At 39.9% G+C, this 20,797-nt stretch overlaps 2 protein-coding genes across 2 annotated transcripts in view; one reads left to right on the top strand and one right to left on the bottom strand.

The window, feature by feature from the left end:
* Positions 1-5,050: 5,050 nt before the first annotated feature.
* On the top strand, positions 5,051-5,677 carry LOC132869231 (GTP-binding protein Rhes-like). The gene has a single exon (XM_060902572.1). The coding sequence runs from the start codon at positions 5,051-5,053 to the stop codon at positions 5,675-5,677; it is 627 nt and encodes a 208-aa protein (XP_060758555.1).
* Positions 5,678-8,762: 3,085 nt separating this feature from the next.
* Positions 8,763-20,797, bottom strand: part of LOC132868529 (phosphoribosyl pyrophosphate synthase-associated protein 1) — a 66,127-nt gene continuing 54,092 nt past the window's right edge. The window contains exons 8-10 of the mRNA XM_060901474.1: positions 16,876-16,946; positions 16,141-16,287; positions 8,763-12,377 (exon numbers count right to left, since the gene is read on the bottom strand). Of these exons, the coding sequence (XP_060757457.1) occupies positions 12,219-12,377; positions 16,141-16,287; positions 16,876-16,946 (377 nt within the window). The 3' untranslated portion in view covers positions 8,763-12,218. The remainder of the gene's footprint in view (positions 12,378-16,140; positions 16,288-16,875; positions 16,947-20,797) is intronic.

Below are 20,797 nucleotides of genomic sequence, written 5' to 3'. Positions count from 1 at the left end.
CAGTATGTGGTTTGGCATTGTCATGTTGGAAAATGTAAGGTCTTCCCTGAAAGAGACGTCATCTGGATGGGAGCATATGTTGCTCTAGAACCTGGATATACCTTTCAGCATCAATGGTGTCTTTCCAGATGTGTAAGCTGCCCATGCCACACGCACTAATGCAACCCCATACCATCAGAGATGCAGGCTTCTGAACTGAGCGCTGATAATTTGGGTAATCATCCTTCTCTTTAGTCTGAATGACACGGTGTCCCTGATTTCCATAAAGAACTTCAAATTTTGATTAGTTTTCCACTTTGCCACAGTCCATTTTAAATGAGCCATGGCCCAGAGAAGACGTCTGCGCTTCTGGATCATGTTTAGATACGGCTTCTTCTTTGAACTATAGAGTTTTAGCTGGCAACGGCGGATGGCACGGTGAATTGTGTTCACAGTTAATGTTCTCTGGAAATATTCCTGAGGTTTTCCAGCCTTGACCCTTACGCACAGAGATTCTTCCAGATTCTCTGAATCTTTTGATGATATTATGCACTGTAGATGATATGTTCAAACTCTTTGCAATATTACACTGTCGAACTCCTTTCTGATATTGCTCCACTATTTGTCGGCACAGAATTAGGGGAATTGCTGATCCTCTTCCCATCTTTACTTCTGAGAGCCGCTGCCACTCCAAGATGCTCCTTTTATACCCAGTCATGTTAATGAACTATTGCCAATTGACCTAATGAGTTGCAATTTGGTCCTCCAGCTGTTCCTTTTTTGTACCTTTAACTTTTCCAGCCTCTTATTGCCCCTGTCCCAGCTTTTTTGAGATGTGTTGCTGTCATGAAATTTCAAAATGTCTCACTTTCGACATTTGATATGTTGTCTATGTTCTATTGTGAATACAATCTCAGTTTTTGAGATTTGTAAATTATTGCATTCCATTTTTATTTACAATTTGTACTTTGTCCCAACTTTTTTGGAATCGGGGTTGTATAAACTAAATGGCTGGAGTCTGAATTGTTAACTAATTTTAGCAGCTCTTTTGTTGCAAACTATACAAAGAATTGCATGAGGCTTTTTAACCTTCTACTGAAGCTCGTGAATTTCTATCAAATCCAGCTAAAGTTGCCTATATTAAAGTTATTGCCATAGATCCTCTCTCTATCTAGATTTATCTAGAAGCACTGAACTGTAAAATATATCTACTTTTATCATAATGTACATGTAATTTTGGAAAGCCTAGCTTCTTATATTTAACTTGTTCTGCTCCCATTTGTCTTTGGACTTGATAGGTTCAACCCTGTTATTCAGCAATTCATGAGCACTAGCTTCTCATGTGCTTAATTTTAATCTTAATCTCAACTGTACTCCAAGAAAGTAATTAGTAATAAAAATCACTATGTAATAAAGTTTAGGGTAAAGTCTCAAATCCAAAATTATCTGTCAGTCAAACAGAACATATCCAAATCAAATCAAGTTTATTTGTACAGCGCTTTTAACAATAAACATTGTCGCAAAGCAGCTTTACAGAATTTGAACGACTTAAAACATGAGCTAATTTTATCCCTAATCTATCCCCAATGAGCAAGCCTGTGGCGACGGTGGCAAGGAAAAACTCCCTCAGACGACATGAGGAAGAAACCTCGAGAGGAACCAGACTCAAAAGGGAACCCATCCTCATTTGGGCAACAACAGACAGCCTGACTATAATATTAACAGTTTTAACAGGTATAACCCTCGACTGTCCTCATGGGGCCGTCTTTCACAGGAGTGGGGCGATAAAACTCTGACCAGACACAGGGCACCAGGATGGATCAAGCAGGTCCGAGGGGCAGAAGAGGCCAGCATCTCAATCCCAGGATCAACATGCAACTCAGAGGGACAGATGGGGGGGGGGGGGGGGGGGGGGAAGAGAGAGAGAAAGAAAACACGTTGTTAGGTATGCCCTAAAAATGACAAGTATTAAATCTGTGTGGTAGGCTCGCAGAGACGAGAGTCTTTACATCAGGCATAACACACAATGGCATGTTAATATGGTAAAAAATATATCATGACCTGCTCTGGCTGGATGCTTGATTGGGTGATGGGAGCACACTCCTCAGCAATGATGAGATGCAGATGGGACCCTTAGGCCTGGCCAAGACAATTCAGTTACATTCACCGGGTCTGGGACATGCGACAGAATGTCTGACGGCCGATTCCCTGCAGGCTACGATAGCCAGTCGAGGTCCCCACTGTCTCCACCAAAAGATTTCCTGTTGACTCCATGTAACTCAGAGGGACAGATTTGGGGTGGGGGGGAGGGAAAGAAAACACAGGTGGTTAGGTATGCCCAATGTCACCTGAATAAGTAGGAACAGTATACATATTGCACCGAGTACAAGCAGGGACTCTGGCAACTAACTATGACAGCATAACTAAAAGGAGAGAGCCAGAAGGTAACACAGGCATGAGGGAGCCCCGGGACATAAAGCAGCCAGCCACTACACCGTCAACAAACTCGAGTGAGCAAGCGAGTGGGGACTGACAGCATCCATACATCCCAGTTTACCAAAACACTCTATGTCTGAGGACCTTCCAGATCTACTCCTTTACCTCATAAACACCATTAACAAAAGGCTTGACTAAACAGATATGTTTTCAGCCTAGACTTAAATGCTGAGACTGTGTCTGATTCCCGAACATTACTTGGAAGGCTGTTCCATAACAGTGGGGCTTTGTAAGAAAAGGCTCTGCCCCCTGACGTAGCCTTCACTATACGAGGTATCAGCAGATAGCCTGCACCTTTTGATCTAAGTAGGTGTGGCGGGTCGTAGAGGAGCAGAAGTTCATTCAGGTACTGTGGTGCGAGACCATTTAGTGCTTTAAAGGTCAATAGTAGTATTTTATAATCAATACGAAATTTGATTGGGAGCCAATGCAGTGTGGATAAGACAGGCGTGATGTGGTCATATTTTCTAGTTCTAGTAAGGACTCTTGCTGCTGCATTTTGAACTAACTGGAGCTTGTTTATGCACTTATTGGAACATCCAGACAGTAAGGCATTACAATAATCCAACCTGGAGGTAACAAAAGCATGGACTAGTTTTTCTGCATCATGCAATGACATTAAATTTCTTATCTTTGCAATATTTCTGAGATGAAAGAAAGCTATCCGGGTGATGTTATCAATGTGAGTTTCGAATGAAAGACTGGGGTCAATAATCACTCCGAGGTCTTTTACTGCTGCACGTGAAGAAACAGAAAGGCCATCCAGAGTTACTGTGTAATCAGAAAACTTACTTCTAGCTGTATGTGGTCCTAGCACAAGTACTTCAGTCTTGTCAGAGTTAAGCAGAAGGAAATTTATAAGCATCCAGTGTCTAATGTCCTTAACACATTCCTCAATTCTATTAAGCTGGTGTCTCTCATCAGGTTTTGCAGAGACATACAACTGTGTGTCATCAGCATAACAGTGGAAACTAATACAATGTTTACGAATAATATCGCCCAGAGGTAACATATATAGAGAAAAAAGCAGTGGACCCAAGACAGAACCTTGTGGAACACCAAACTTTACCTCGGTACATCTAGAAATATCACCATTTATATCAACATACTGATAACGATCAGTTAGATAAGACCTGAGCCAGGAGAGGGCCATTCCCTTAACTCCCACAACATTTTCTAGTCTATCCAGAAGAATGGAATGATCAATGGTATCAAATGCTGCACTAAGGTCAAGCAACACAAGTAGCGAGACACAGCCCTGATCAGACGCCAACAGTAGGTCGTTTACTACTTTAACCAGTGCTGTCTCTGTGCTATGATGAGGTCTAAATCCTGACTGATACATTTCATGGATGTTATTCCTATGTAAATATGAGCATAACTGCTGTGCCACAGCTTTTTCAAGGATCTTGGAGATAAAGGGGAGGTTTGATATTGGCCGATAATTGGACAGCTGACAGGGATCAAGGTCAGGTTTTTTAATCAGGGGTTTGATAACTGCTAGTTTAAAGGATTTGGGTACATAGCCAATCATAAGAGAAGAATTTATTATTTTTAGAAGCGGTTCAATTACTCCAGGCATTATCTGTTTGAATAGATGTGTCGGTAAGGGATCTAGTACGCAAGTTGAGGCTTTTGATGTAGAGATTAATGAAAGTAATTCAGTTTCTTTTAGGGGAGTAAAACATTCTAACTGATGATCTGATACAGTTATATTGTTAACTACAAGGTCACTTTCATTGTCTAACCTTAAATTAGTAGTTTGAATTTTTTGTCGGATATTCTCAATTTTGTCATTAAAAAAATTCATGAAGTCGTTGCTACTACATACTGCAGATGTGCATGTGTTGATAGTGGACTTATTCCTGGTTAATTTTGCTACAGTATTAAATAGGAATCTAGGATTATTTTTGTTATCTTCTATTAGGGAGGAGAAATATGTTGATCTCGCAGCACTAAGAGCTTTTCTATACTTCAGGAAGCTCTCCTTCCAAGCTAATTTGAACACTACCAATTTTGTTTGACGCCATTTACGTTCCAATTTTCGAGCGGTCTGTTTTAATGTGCGAGTGTCATCATTATACCAGGGTGCTAATTTTTTCCTGTCCATATCCTGTCCATATTGTTTTCTTTGAATTGTATGTCATGGCACAGCAACTTAAGTACAGAATCTGAAGCACCAAAACGCATCTAGAACTCGTCACTCGCACCACTCCTGATTTGAGCATATTAATAACATTTTTCATTTGCATACTACTTTCAATTGGTGACAAAGTAAATGATGAGGATCCCTGCTGTAAAGTAATTGGCTGAGAGCTCAGGAGGAGCACAGAACCATGATTGAGAAAATCTATAAATAGAACACAGACACCCACAGACACAGAAGCACCTGTCAGCTGTGTGCCATGCATGACTGCAGCACATCTCAGTGTGTTTAATTTAGCAAAAACTGCTAAACAGAAATTGATGAAGAGCTCTACAAGCTTCTAAACACTTCAACTTATTTGATGAGGTTCGAACTAAATACTTGCAGGAACTATCCAGTTCATTAAGATAAAAGCAGCATTCAGAAAGCATGTCTCTAGATGTAAAGGAAAAGAAAGAGGTACGTCTGGTGTTCATGGGAGCTGCTGGTGTGGGCAAAACAGCTCTAATCCAGCGCTTCTTGCAGGATCGGTTCGAACCAAAGCACCGGCGCACTGTGGAGGAGCTCCACAGCATGGAGTACGAGGTGGCTGGCATCAAGGTGACTGTGCACATCATGGATACGAGCGGCAGCTACTCATTCCCCGCAATGCGCAAGCTCTCCATTCAGAATGGCGATGTCTTTGCCCTGGTCTACTCCGTGGATGACCCAGTGTCACTCGAAGCCATAAAAAGTCTGCATAAGGAGATCCTGGAGATCAAGAAGGACAGGTTCACACCGGTGGTGGTGGTGGGGAACAAAACAGATTGTAAGGGCAACAGAAGGGTAAATGCCGAAGATGTTGTTGCCACCATGGAGCTGGATTGGAACAACTGCTTCTTGGAAGCCTCAGCTAAAGAGAACGACAACGTGCTGGAGGTGTTCAGAGAGCTGCTGCAGCAGGCCAACGTGCCAAGTCACCTGAGCCCGGCACTGAGGCGTCGCCGAGAGACCTTCCCCAAGAACACAGGAGCACGGCCACCCATGAACAAGACCAACAGCTGCACCATGTCCTAAAATTCACAGGACAAAGGAGGAGGATCTACTGCAAACTCTTCACAACATTTTAAACCTTTCAAATACAGCATCATCATCATCTCAGTACTGACAATGGACAGGATGGAAACTGTTGAAAAGAAAGGAAAGGGAGGTGAAGAAAAAAACCTCAACCCTCAAATCGTGAAGGAAAGGCAGGAACTGTTGATCATTTGAAAAGAATGTTAAATTTCATGGCAATTCTTTTCAAACGTAAGTTGCACTGAACTTCTGAAGCTCTGATAAAATCTCACTGTCAAGTGTTAACCTGATGCAAGTGGACTCTGGTGGACAAGCCTTTAAAAAAAATATATCAATAAAAACTATAAGCAGGTTGTGTGGACTGTAGTGTAAGCATAAAATCCATTCAAATGCATTTTGTTTTGAAGTATGTTTGTATAATTTTTTTTTAATTAAAAAAAGTGCATTGGTTTATACGACATCATTACAACAATGTATTGAGCCATGTCCTTGGATAAGTATACAGCTCATAAAAAATATCCAGAAATGTCACGAAACTCATGTACTTTTGATATTCTAGATTTACTTGTGTCACATTTTTGTTTTGTTACTGTATGAAAATAAATATTTAAAATGATCAGATGTCTGACTGATGACTTAAAATCAATGAAACCTCACTGAAAAACATTATACTATTACTGTATATATACACTTTTATGCAATAATTTATTTTGTTTTGATAGAATATACAGTAGCAGTCAAAAGTTTGGACACACCTAGTTCAATGTTTTTTTTTCTTTATTTTTATTAATTAAGTGTCACTTCATGTCTTAAAGTGATGTCATTTTTCTTAGTTGAGCGGTTCTTGACATAATATGGATTACTACTATGTAAACTATGTTTCATATGCTATTCCATAGTTTTGATGTCTTCATTATTGTTTTACAGTGTAGAAAATTGTCAGAATACAGAAACACATATGCATGAGTAGGTGTCCAAATGTTTCACTGCTACTATACACATACATAGTCATGATGGGAACTTGAGATTATGTCCATCCATCCACTATACCACTTTTCTTACCATTTTCTAAACCTCTTTTCCATCCCCGCTGACTTTGAGCAAGAGGCAAGGTACACCATGGACAGGTCACGAATCCATTGCAGAGCCAACACAAAGACAGACGGCCACTCACATTCTCACCTATGGGCAATTTAGAGTAGCTAGTTGACCTAATCCGCATGTCTTTGGACTGTGGGAGGAAACCGGAGCACCCAGAGGAAACCCACACAAGAACAAGGAGAACATGGAAACACCACACTGAAAGGCCCCAGGCAACCACAAGGTTCAAACCCAGAACCTGTTTTCTGTGAGGCAACAGCACTAACCACTGCATCACTGTGTCACCCACTAAATTAGTTTTAATAACATTTCCAAAAGTATCATACATCAGCATTATAACCTAATTAACAGACAATGTCTGAAATCAATCCCTAGGCTAGTAGAATTTTCAGGATGAATTGCAGATTTCACATTTAAAGTTTTGCAATACATCAAAAAAGCCATTCTATTATCATATTACTAATACCAAGAGAAGAAAAGGAGAAAATACTAGTCAACTGATACTAGAAATCTTCACAAAGTTCTTGACCATACCGAATATGCTGAAATTATGAGAGAAGATATCTAGCAGTCTACTACCATCTAGTGGAAATTCATCCTCTTTGCATCTTCTCAGCTTGTGCTATGAATAAAGCTCTAATTGTTTTGTTAAAGCAGAAATAAAATGACAGGAAGGTCATGGTCTGTTAACCAAATGCCAACTTTCTCTTCTCCTATTCATAAAGGATGTTGTTTGGTTCCTATTGCTATTCTATACAGAATTACCTTTCAAATAAATTAATCTGCCAGTGGATTTTTTTTCCAAGGGAATTCTTATCCAGACAGACTTGGACATTGTAAAGTTTAATCATGTTCAATGCATTCAGACACACACGGACAGGTCAGGATGATAAATTTAGCATATCATTATTCACATACCAGTTTCCTTATAAACAAGTTGAGATAGCATGTACTACTGCTTTACTTCTGTAGTCACTAAAGCAACACTGCATCTTGTCCTTGCCGATGTGGTCAGATCCAGACAGACTGAGAAGACTGTCCACCTTCTGTATATATAAAAGTATATATTACTCTATACATTTACAAATATTCTACACAGTGTGCGCATGCTCTCACACTCTCACACACACACACACACACACACACACACTTCCCCTTTCCGAGACAAGATGTATTGTTCCCCCGAGCCAAAACAGGAAGTAATATTAATGTCAGTACTCTACTTCCTCTTAAAAGTCTGGTTAAAACACAGCTGGCTATCTGGTTTACCTGGGTCAGTTTGCATTTTGTGACCCGGACAGCTTGAGCCTACCACGCACAGGTGAGTCTTAAACATGGAGACAAAATCAGTTGCTGATTAGCAAGAACCTGAAAAATGTGATGTTAACATTGTCATTTTGACCCTGAATTCTTTAAATGGGTTTGAAAGAATATCAGGATTGTTGTAAACCTTGACCAGTTGTTAACCCAATATATCTGACTTAACATGTTGAGTTGAACTGTGTGTTGAAGAGTAACAAGAGATTCACCTTTCTGTTTTAGAATTGTTGTAAGGTAGCCAATGGCCTGCAAAATGTATACAAGTTGCTGTCTTTGCCCCTTGACTTGGTCTAAGCTCCTCAGTGTCCCCAGAGTTACCCTGAGGAGTTCTGAGCAAGTAAAGGGTCTGTGACTAAATCATATAGCAAGATCCCATCAGTGTCTAACAAGAGTGAGTGAATGAATTCGTTCAAAGTCTTAAAGGAGATTACACAGAATCAAGCACAAAATGTAAAACTTATACTATACGAAAAAAAATTACTGAGGTTGTACTGGAGAACAAATGAGTGAGGAATGTGATCTGTGAATCTGTTCCTGATGACTAGGATTATTCTGAACGGTTATGTGGCGATAATTCATTTGGGATTGCGTTACAGATCATATTTCTGAGCAAACATGTTTTTGACTCACATTTAATTCAATAAAGACAGTGATGCACTACAAATTCAAGCATTTTCTTTATTTACAAAAATATGGTTATAAAATCATGTACAGTGACATAACTTCACAAAAAAAAAATCATCTGTTCTGTATAGTTGGAATGCAGGCCAGATGAGTTGGGGAAACTGACAGATAAAGTACAACAAGGAACCAACTTTGAATATGGTTGCCAAAGCAACTGCTGTCTCTCTCACAGGGTCACACTCACTCACCACCTGCCTGAATGCCATCCAATAGGAATTAGTTCTGAACAGGAAGTGGAAGTGATGGGTGAGACATTGCAAATAATACTGTGAAAAGTGAGTAATGTAAAGAATTGTATTGTAAAAGATTAATTATAGCAACATTATGATCACATCAGTATAAACTATTAATGTTTGTAAAGTCTGAAAATGGCTCTACCCCACTTCCAAGATGCAAAATATAGGAACACAACAATAAACTATGTGACTTGGATTCAGAGATATGCAAGGTTTTTTCCTTGCAAATCAAACAAAACCCAAAAATAAATGCCGTTTGCAGATCACGGCAAGTGCCCTGATGTGCCCTCCGCGCATTTAAAAATTATAAATAAACCTTTATAAAATAACAGTGTATCCATTTTAAAAGTTACGATATTGCTAAAAAAATAGGCTTACCTGGCCGCAACCATTTGCACTGAAAACAGACACTTGTGATGTAACCAGTTCACTAATACACCACTGTCTTCGTTACACAGAGCCATCAAATAAAGGCTTCTAATTCAATTTAAAAACTAATAATAATAGCCAGGTGCCACTGCTCTCCCTCTGTGTCTGTGTTCGCTGCTTCAGATGGAGAAGAAAGAACTTCACTGTGCTGTAATGTACATATGACAAAGACTTCTCATTCTAAAAATCTAATCAGAAGTTTTCTGTAACCATGTGATTTTTGCTGTCAACAAAATACACAAGTCAACAGACTTCACTTTTATGAAGTTTATATCTCGCTTGGCTAGATAACATATATGCAGTACTGACACGGGTACTAGTAAACAGTGGTCACTGTCATAGCAACACAATTCTTGTCATCTAAAAAGATCGCTTTTCTCAGTGAATGAAAACAAGCAAAAGCATGTCACATAAAATGATCAATGTTCAGGCTTATTTTCACACCCAAATGCTTGACACTCGGCATCTTTAGGTTTGTTTACAACAATTTAGAAGTGATGTGTCCATGACCTCCACTAGCCTCCGTATGTCATGTAGGGTGTAGGTGACTTCACGATTTGTACTCCAAGCGCGATATTTGAACCTCAGAGAGAGAAAGAGGGCAACGCCCAGAGACATTGTTTTTCTTTTAAAATAAAATCTGTACATAGTATGCCGGCACAAATATGAACAAGTGTACACTAACACGTCTTGTATGGATATTATCTGTCAGTATAAAGGAGTTTAATTTTGGGTTTTGTTAATCTTTACATTTTTGGAATTAAGACTTAACCATTCTTAATAAACAAATCAGCATAGAGCATATGGATAGTTTTTACAGTTAGTTTTAGGTCATATTGGCTTTAGCATTAATATTGGACAATTTTATTAAAGAGCTTTCTGAAATCAACCAATACTCAAACTACAAACTGTTTTTAGCAAAACAGATTCTGAGCACATTCCTTTTTTGACAGACTACTTCAGCAAGCAAAAGATCATCATTCAAGACTCTTGCATATATGTATCAGGTATTGCTGCAGCCGTTTAGAGCTATATAGCTTCCAGTAGTGCACAAATGTAAGAGAGACTGCCTTCATATTGCAACAACTGTCGGTTCCTTAAATGCAAGTTAAATTTGTACTTCATCTGGCCTCAAACCGTTTGTTTCATACACAGACCGGCTCATAAGTGACAATTTTTTACTATTTTGCCTCTGTATACTACCACAATGGATTTGAAATGAAGTAATCAAGATGTGACCGAAGTGTAGAATTTCAACTTTAATTCAAGACATTTAATAAAATTATTGCATCAACCCTTTAGGAATTACAGCTATTTTTACATCGTCCTTCCATTTTCACAATAAGAAGGCTAAAAGGTCTGGAGTTCATTCAAAGTGTTGAATTTGCATTTGGTAGCTGTTCATGAGAACTTTCAATATGCAGTCCAAAGAGGTGTTGATGAAAATGAAGGAGGCTGTCATTAGGCTAAAAAACAAAAACACACATTCTTGTCAGAGAGATAGCAGAAACTTTATGAGTAGCCAAATCAACAATTTAGTACATTCTTAAAAAGAAGGAATGCACTGACAAGCTGAGCAACACCAAAAGGCCTGGAAGACCACAGAAGACAACTAAAGTTGATGTTTGTTGAATTCATTCCTTGGTGAAGTAAAATCCCTTCACAACCCCTAGCTAAGTCAAGAACACCTCTAGAGAAGGTAGGGCTATCCTTGTCAAAGTATACAATCGAGTGATGCCTTCATGAATGTAAAAACAAAGGGTTTACCTCAAGATGCAAACCACTGGTAACACTCAAGGATAGAAAGACCAGATTAGACTTTGCTAGAAATCTTAAGCAGCTCTGGAACAAAAAAGTCTTTGGATAAATGAAGCCATGATTAACTTGTACCAGAATGGCAAGAGAAGAGTATGGAAGAGGAAAGCAAGGGCTCATGATCCAAAGCACAGGTACATCTGTCAAGTACGTCTGCCAATGGAACTAGATCACTGGCGTTTACTGCTGACAGAAGTAGTAGGATGAATCCTGAAGTATATAGAGCTATACAACCTACACAGATTCAGTCAGATGTTGCAAAACTGATAAAACAGTGCTTCACAGTAAAGATGGATAATGACCCAAAACATACAGCTAAAGCAACCCAAGAGTTTCTTAAGGCAAAGAAATGGAATGTTCTTAAATGGCTGAGTCAGTCAACCCAAGTTAGCATGCTTTTCACTTACTGAAGACAGAAAGACCCACAAACGAGCAGAAACTGAAGGCGGCTGCAATAAAGACGGAGCAAAGCAGCTAAAGGGAGGAAACTCAGCATTTGGTGATTTGTGGAACCCACGGACTTCATGTGGTCACTGACTGCAAAGTATAAGCATCCAAGTATTAAAAATGATGCACATAATTGTTAGTTTATCCAATTATTTTTGAGTCTGTGTAGGCACTATGTAAAAAATGGCTGTAATTCCTAATTGGTTAATGAAATATATTTTTATTAAATACACTGAATTAAAGCTAAAATTCTATCACATCACTTCAATCACATCTTTGTTTTATTTCAAATCCATTGTGTTGGTGTACAGAGGCAAAATCATGAAAAATCACATCACTGTCCAAATACTTATGGACATGACTGTATATTTAAATAAACTAATATTATTGGTTTAAAGGCCCTTTTTTTTTTAGAAAATCATGGCACTCCTAGCACATGCACAAGAGGAGGAATCGCCTGCTCAATTCTTTGTAAAGACTTCCCTTCCACAGTAAGGTCAAAGCTAAGCCTAATCATCGACAGTGATGTTGCGGAAAAGGTAGGCCATGGACTCGCCATTGTGGATACGGCGGATGGCCTCGGCCAGGATCATGCTCACATCCACTGTCTTGATCTTTGGGCACTGCAGCTTCTGCACCTCATGTGGGACTGTGTTTGTCACCACCACCTATGAAAAATGGACATACACGACAGATTTTCAAACCAATTACAGTAGAAAATAGCATTACAAGTGATATTTTCAGCTCAAACATACAGGAACATACAGTTAACGCATTGTGATGCCTACCCTGATTCAAATAACAGAACTAAGTTTCTGCCTATAATGTCTAATAAGGTTGCAGATGATTGTAAAAGGATCCTAGTCCACTTCTCTATGCAGAACATTTTAAGTTTACATTCTTAGGTTTGTGGACTTCTGCCTTCAATTCAGACCACACATTTTCCACAGGAGTCCAGAGACTGACATGTCATTGCAAACTCTGACATCGTGTTTCTTTACACATTTGTGTTCAAGCATGTTTGGCTCACCATCCTGTTGAAAGCTATCCATTGCCATGTTTGAACTTCTTGGCAGAAGCAACCATGTTTCAATTCTGGTACTTAGCAGAATTTATCATCATCAATCTTCACAAGATCCAATGAACCTCCAGGCAGAAATCAGCCCCAAAGCTCCATCTCAATAGTTTAAGGTGCTTTTCCTTGTATAAACAAGTTTGATTTTGGTGTGTATGCCCAACTAGTTTTATTTTTGTCTCATCTGACATTAGCAATCATCTGACATGATTGCTCATGTCAATCATGGACAACACCTCTCACCCTCTACACAAAACTGTTGGTGCTCTGAGCAGCTGCTTCAGCAGCAGACTGTGCAGCTAAGCTCACAAAATGTGCTGACTGTAATTCTAATGGTGCTTGGCTCAGGTGCTGCACTTTGTGAGTTGCTTTCCAGAAGTGCTTCTTTCTTGCAATATTTCCAAACAACTGCTTGATATGAAAGTGATTCTGTAAATTCCAATCCAGGACTCTCAGGACCAAGGAAAAAGAAAAACAATTAAATATGCAAACTACCCAGTGTTGCTGATTAACCTAGAACAGCTTTCAGATGTTTGGAAAAAGGACAAGTACAGTGTCTTGCAAAAGTATTCATCCCCCTTGGTGTTTGTCCTGTTTTGTCACATTACAAGCTGGAAATAATTAATTTGGGGGGGTTAGCACCATTTGATTTACACAACATGCCTGCCACTTTAAAGATGATTTTTTTTTTTTGTGACAAACAATAAGATGAAAAAAACAGAAATCTGGAGTGTACATAGGTATTCACCCCCAAAGTAAATACTTTGTAGAGCCAGCTTTTACTACAATTACAGCTGCAAGTCTCTTGGGGTATGTCTCTATTAGCTTAGCACATCTAGCCACTGGGGTTTTTGCCCATTCCTCAAGGCAAAACTGCTCCAACTCCTTTAAGTTAGATGGGTTTCGTTGGCATACAGCAATCTTCAAGTTATGCCACAGATTCTCAATTGACCTGAGGTTTGGGCTTTGATTAGGCCATTCCAAGACTTTTAAATGTTTCCCTTTAAACCACTCCAGTGTAGCTTTAGCAGTACGTTTAGGGTCATTGTCCAGCTTGAATGTGAATCTTTGTCCCAGTCTCAAACCTCTGACCAACTCAAAACAGGTGTTCCTCCAAAATTCCCCTGTATTTAGCACCATCCATCTTTCCTTCAATCCTGACCAATTTTCCTGCCCCTGCATATGAAAAACATCCCCACAGCAGGATACTGCCATCATCATGCTTCATTGTAGGAATGGTGTTCTCAAGGCTGCTGGGCCATAGAAGATTCACGCTGCACGCTGCATGCTGCACGCTACACGTTCACGTGAAGAACCGGACCCTGGGCCATTAAACTTCATGCTTGGATGTTCACGTGTTGCGTCTGTTCTACTTTGACCGAGTAATACAACAATAACCAACAATATGGACTCTTCGGATGACGACGATTGCCTCATTCTGCTTTTACTGAGACAGAGGAAGAGAAAAAGGAACAGAATTTGGAGCCGAGAACACTTCCTTCTGAGAGAAACCCGTGGTGAATTTCACCGAACATTCTATAATCTGCTTGACAATCCCGATGAAGAACTATTTTTCAATTATACCATTCAATTATATTTTTTCTGAAGTTTTCCCCTGAAAGCATAGAGTTATCTCCCTAGACCCGTTCTGATTGGCTGGCGCGGCGGTGACCGCATGCATTGACTGGAATTTCCATCTTCACGCCTAGAAAAAAGTGTGCATGTTCATTTCTCGCTTCACGCGTGAAGTGTGCAGCGTGAACGCCGTTCTATGGCCCAGAGCAAGTCATGCTACGTTTGTCCACTTTTCTTTACACGCGTGTAGCGTGTAGTGTGCAGCATGCAGCGTGCACCTTCTATGGCCCAGCAGCCCAAGGTGATGGGAAGTGTTGGGTTTGCACCACACATGGAGTTTCCCATGATAACCAAAAAGATCAGTTTTAGTTTCATCTGACCAGAGAATCATCTTCCCTGTGTTTGGGGAGTCTGCCACATGCTGTTGGGCATACTCCAAAATATGTTTTCTTATTTGTTTTCCTTAAGCAATGGCTTTTTTCTGGCCACTCTTCCATAAAGCCCTGCTCTGTGGAGTGTGGCTTAAAGTGGTCCTGTGAACAGATACTCCCATCTCCGTTGTGGATCTTCGCAGCTCCTTCAGTGTTATCTTTGGTGTCTTTGTTGCATCGCTGATTACTGCCCTCCTTGCCCAGTCTGTGAGCTTTGGTGGGCGGCCTTCTCGTCAGGTTTGTAGTGGTGCCATATTCTTTCCATTTTGCTTTCATGGATTTAATGGTGCTCTGTGGGATATTTAAAGTTTGGGATATTTTTTTTTTTATAACCCAACCCTGATCTATACTTCTTCACAACTTTGTCTCTGACATGTTTGGATTGCTCCTTGGTTTTCATGTTGCTTGCTTAGTCATGTTGCAGAGTCAGGGTCCTTCCAGAACAGGTTCATTTATAGACATCATATGACAGATCATTATGGCACTTTGATTGCACACAAGTGGATCTTAATCAACTAATTATGTGACTTGTGAAGTTACTTGGTTGGACTAGCTCTTATTTAGGTGTTTCATACAAAAGGGGGTTTTGCACACTCCAGATTTCTGGTTTTTTTCTTCATCTTAATTATTGTTTGTCACAATAAATAAATAAATAAATAAAATAAATAACAGCACGGCACAGTGGTGTAGTGGTTAGTGCTGTCGCCTCACAGCAAGAAGGTCCGGGTTTGAGCCCTGTGGCCGGCGAGGGCCTTTCGGTGTGGAGTTTGCATGTTCTCCCCGTGTCCGTGTGGATTTCCTCCAGGTGCTCTGGTTTCCCCCACAGTCCAAAGACATGCAGGTTAGGTTAATTGGTGACTCTAAATTGACCGTAGGTGCGAATGTGTGTGTGAATGGTTGTCTGTGTCTATGTGTCAGGCCTGCGATGACCTGGTGACTTGTCCAGGGTGTACCCCACCTTTCGCCCATAGTTAGCTGGGATAGGCTCCAGCTTGCCTGCGCCCCTGTAGAACAGGATAAAGTGGCTAGAGATGAGATGAGAAAAAAAAAAAACCCACCCACCAGTTTGCACCTTTAAAATGTTGTAGGCATGTGTGCCAACCCCCCCAAAAAAATCAATTTTAATTCCAGCTTGTAATGCGAGAAAACAGGACAAACACCAAGGGGGATAAATAAAAGACACTGTATAAAGTTATCCCTTATAGAAATGCTCTCAATCAATTTCCATCTGCTGGCAGATTTTTCTCTTACAGGTAGTCTGACTCAGTTCACATGTAACTTGGTTATATGGGGAAATGACAACTTCTAAAAGTGAGCATAATGTTAAAAAACAGGGGAAAAAAAAGTGACCTCATCTATGGCAGACTCCTCAATGAGGCGTGGCGCATCGGCAGACAGCAGGCCATGGGTGGCCATGATATAAATCTTATAGGCTCCTCTCTCCTTCAGGATCTCTGCTGATGCCACAAAGTCTTCTACATCATCAATGATGTCATCCTAGATGAGGGTTTAAAACAAATACATTATACATTTACTTACACACGCATGGATCCAAACTATATCCAGACATGTCTACGGATCCAGGATTTTTTTTGTGTCTGTTCCCAACATCTGGATATATGCACTAAGATATGGTGCACTATCATACTGGATGTGACCAGTGTCTTTAACCGAGTGTGGATTAACTTGGTCTTCTGCAATGTCTTCTGCAACACCATGCCATTTACAAGTTCTTCAATGGTAATGATAACCATTTGAGAAACAGCAGAAGGCCAGGCCACAAATAATATGCCATATTTAATTTCTGCACATTCAAACAGTACAAAGAACATTAATGCTTGAAAAACTGGTTTGCCTGCTTTATCCCACACACCCCCATCATGTGACCTATAAATTGTTGCAATGTGTAATATGTGTGAAGGCTGACGTTGTTGCTAATAAACTGGCACATCAATGATGCACATTTGTAAAGCCTTCATCTCAGCTTTGGCCATGAAAAAGATCAGCAATGTCTGATAGTGGCATTAATTTGATATCAATAGTATAGTAAATACTCTAAACGATAATTAAGAAGGTGTATCTTACAACAATGATGGCGATGCGTCCTCCAACATCTCCTACCACTGTAATGGGTGGTTTCTCCTTGGCCATCATTACTAGAAAAAGAAATTTCAGCAGGTTTTCATTTCCATACTCAAAACAGGAGGTGGTGGAGAGGGATACCATCAAATGAAAAATGCAACCAAGTCGGTGTAGACGGAGTACGATGGATTCAAGCATGTATAACATTTGAACAGTAAATGGCTAAACTCATCCCTGAAATGTTCTTATACCACAGAGCTGTTGAACTCTTGAATCTGATTGGCCAGAAGGTATTAAATGTTATTATAACTGCATGATTCTGACAGTAGTGCCAGCTGTAACTCAAATGGCAATTTTATATTAATTGTTATTCTAATAAGTTATCGTTTCTATCCCTGTGTTTCAGGTGATGTACTATATAACTGCTGCCATTTTGAACACCAAATACAGGACTGCCCATGTTATTGTGTCTGTGCTTCAATAAGAAGATTCATTTTTCATTTATACTGATAATGGACGACCATAATAAAATCAACTCCATTCATCTTCAAACAGGCAGCAGACCCCTTCAGCTTAAATTCCCCATCATGAAAAACGTTTTTTCTTCTCCTGCTGAAACAACCTAGAATCCTTTATACACCTAGATATGAAGAGCAGGTAGGTTTGTGTGCTCATAAATGCTTTAAGGTAGTCTCGAGAATAGGGAGTGAGATGTGTAGGAGATAAATATAATTAGGAAAATTGCTAATTTAATTGTAATCAGCGTTTCAGGAAGAAGCTATATACACTTACCAGCCACTTTATTAGGTACACCCATACACCTGTTTTATGAAGTTACCTAATCGGCCTTGACAGCAGCACAATGCATAAAATCATGCAGATACAAATCAAGAGCTTCAGTTAACATTCAATTCAAAACATCAGAATGGGAAAAAATTGTGATCTCTGTGACTTCCACTGTGGCATGGGTGTTGGTGCCAGAAGGACTGGTTTGAGTAATTCATAAACTGCTGATCTCCTGGGGTTTTTACACAAAACAGTCTCTAGAGTTTACACAGAATGGTGCGGAAAAAAAAAAAAAAACAACACTGACAGTGACAGTTCTGTGGGTGGAAACATCCTGCTGATAAGAGAGGTCAGAGGAAAATGACCAGATTGGTTTGAGCTGCCAGGAAGGCTACAGTAACTCAGACACTCTTTACAACCGTGGTGAGCAGAAATGCATCTCAGCCTGCAACAGCAGACGACCACATAGGGTTCCACTCCTGCCAGCCAAGAACAGGAACCTTAGAATCAAGATCCAGTTCCTATTAAAGTGGCTGGTGAGTGTAAGAACACAGTCTGCTTTAAATCAACCATTTATTCTCTTCCAAAATAAGGTGAGTAATGGTTGTGTCATCCAAGGAAGGCAGCAAAATCAGTCCCAAATATGGTGGCCACAACAGAATAACAGTGCCTGAAACGCAAGGATAGTAACAGTTAATTTGTAGGGAATTGTATGGAGGTTGCACCACATAATCTAATAAAAAAAGGCTAATAATGAACAAATAAAAATGGTGAAGCTTTAACGAGACATTTAGGTAATATGTCATTTAGCTAACTGAGTCTTTTTAGCTAACAGAGTCTTGGGAGTCAGCACATTTGTGGCATTTTCTGTCAACATTATGTTCCACATTAAATGTAACTATAAAATCAGTAAAAGCATGGTGTGTCATTGATTAATATATAAAAATATATAATTTTATAAAATCGCTGTGGTATAAGAAGAATAAAACACTTCGGAATATGTTATTTTCAAATAAGCAAATCAACTCCACCTTGTGTTGGGCCGTGTCACACCTCCGACACGTATCATTTTCCTATAACAGTAGGTTCCATCATGTTTTATTCCTTAATGATCCTTAAATATCATTTGAAGAACTATCTAAACCCTAGTTAGTTCATAGTGCCTCACTATAGGGCACTTCAGTGGTTTCCTTTGATGGTTCCCATTTTACCCCACCTACAATTCTGGCTAAATTGTAGTAACGGCAAACTCATTGCAGCACATGCCATGCAGAAATCAAAAATGATTTTTTAATAATTCCAACATATCTAAATCATTGGATTGTATCCAAAAGGCTTCTGCACAAAGGTCTGTGCAGATAAGATGCAACGGATACACCTAGGATTGGTTACTAGCAAATATAAGCAAATCTGGCTGGAATTCACGGGCTGATCAATACTGCAGGGCCGTTCCCATTTGATATTCAAGTCTTCTGTCAGAGCAAAGGCACAGGAAGACACAACCAGCAAACACTTGCACACCTGAATAAGGTTTAACACACAGGGGCAGATTGCAGGCGCAGAGTGGTTAAAAAGTTAAACATGCCATCAACACATGCCTTTCAAACGAGCAAAGTACAGTAATTTACTGGATGGTAATACAGTACATTAAGTTGAGTGTGAAAAGGAATTTTAAAATGGTCTTTTCTTTTATAGTTAATTGTAAAGTACTCCAATTTTAATCCATGCTACTTTATTGTCACTACATCTAGGGGAAAATAAGATCAGTCTCATTTTAGGCTTGTGTTAAAGCAAGCATTTGTTACTTATATTCAAAAAGTTTTATAACTTCAACTCTGTCAAAGTATTGACCCATCCCACGTGACGTCACGACAAATGCGGCTGCTGTTTTGGACATGAACTACCAGTAGTCTACCACAGCCAACAACGAGGAACGACGGCGAAGCATCGAAAGGAATATAGCCATCAAAGAAAGTTTTTACTTTCAGCAAGACTTCCATCATGCCATTATATTGTTGTGCACCTGGATGTAGTAACCATCAACACACAAGGCAAGATTTATCATTTTATCGGATCCCGACAGATGCTGACCGACGGAGAAGACGGATGGTCTCTAAAATATTGACAAAATGATGTTTATTGACATAGCAATCGTGTGTAACGGGAAGCATTTGCATATCCGAAGTGTTGTGTTTACATCAAAGATAAAATAAACCGATATAACAACGACTGCTGCTGCCAGGTTGGGGACACAAACTAGTAGAAAGGAAGTGTGCCAACAGTGCCAACACACTTCCTTTGTGGTCGATTCTGCTTTAAGGTAAGATGCATTTAATTATTCGTCTGCTGTGGGTTTGGAATCGGTAGCCTGACCGATTCGTTCATGTTTGTGGTGCCATTTGTTTGTTGACGTGTGTTGAAATGGAAGATTGGCTGTTGACATGATTTCCAGTGATGCTTTGGTGCTGCTGTGGATCAGATGTGTTGAGTAGCCTGACTGTTTTTTTTTTTCCTTGCGTGTGGTATCATTGTTGACGCAAGGCTGTTTTTTGAACATGCCAATGTGGACACGATTTCCCCTGATGAGTTATGACTTCAGACACGATGCGTGTGTGGAGGTGTGGAGTCCGCGTGATATGTGCGCAAGATGGGCTCTGAGGCAAGCGCAAGCACCCCCCCAGGGAAAAAAAAGGGACCCCCCGAAAATATCGGCATAGTTCGAACACTGGGTTGGAGAAAGTAATGGCAAATAGTGAGTGCACAAACCATAGAAGGTAAACTGTACACAGCGCCAGGGCAGTGTGATGGTATGTCTACTTTTAGATTATGTTAGCTCATCAATGAACACACTCGTCACTCGACGAGTTTCACGTCTTTACGACGGATACTTAAATGTGTGTTAGGTATTATTGTTGCAGTCTAAGCAGTCATTGTAGCAGCTAGATGAGCAAGAACCGAAAGGGTCTGTGCCATAAACTGTTATTTCTTCACGTCCAAAATGACGGTCGCGTTTACGAAGGTCACGTGAGTGGGAAGGGTCAATAGGAGATGCTTACAAATGTTTCTAGAAATGTTCTTTAAAATTTCAGCCCATTATCAGAGAGGTTGGCTGTTTTTCTCTGCTTATTTCCTCAAGGTC

The sequence above is a fragment of the Neoarius graeffei genome, chromosome 20 (genome assembly GCF_027579695.1).
Source record: "Neoarius graeffei isolate fNeoGra1 chromosome 20, fNeoGra1.pri, whole genome shotgun sequence".
NCBI classification, from domain to species: Eukaryota; Metazoa; Chordata; class Actinopteri; order Siluriformes; family Ariidae; genus Neoarius; species Neoarius graeffei.
Note: the sequence above shows the minus strand (reverse complement) of the source record. Positions and strands in the feature narration are given on the sequence as shown.

Excerpts from the sequence above, each read along its gene's own strand:
- LOC132869231 (XM_060902572.1), top strand. The coding sequence starts at position 5,051 with ATGTCTCTAGATGTAAAGGAAAAGAAAGAGGTACGTCTGGTGTTCATG.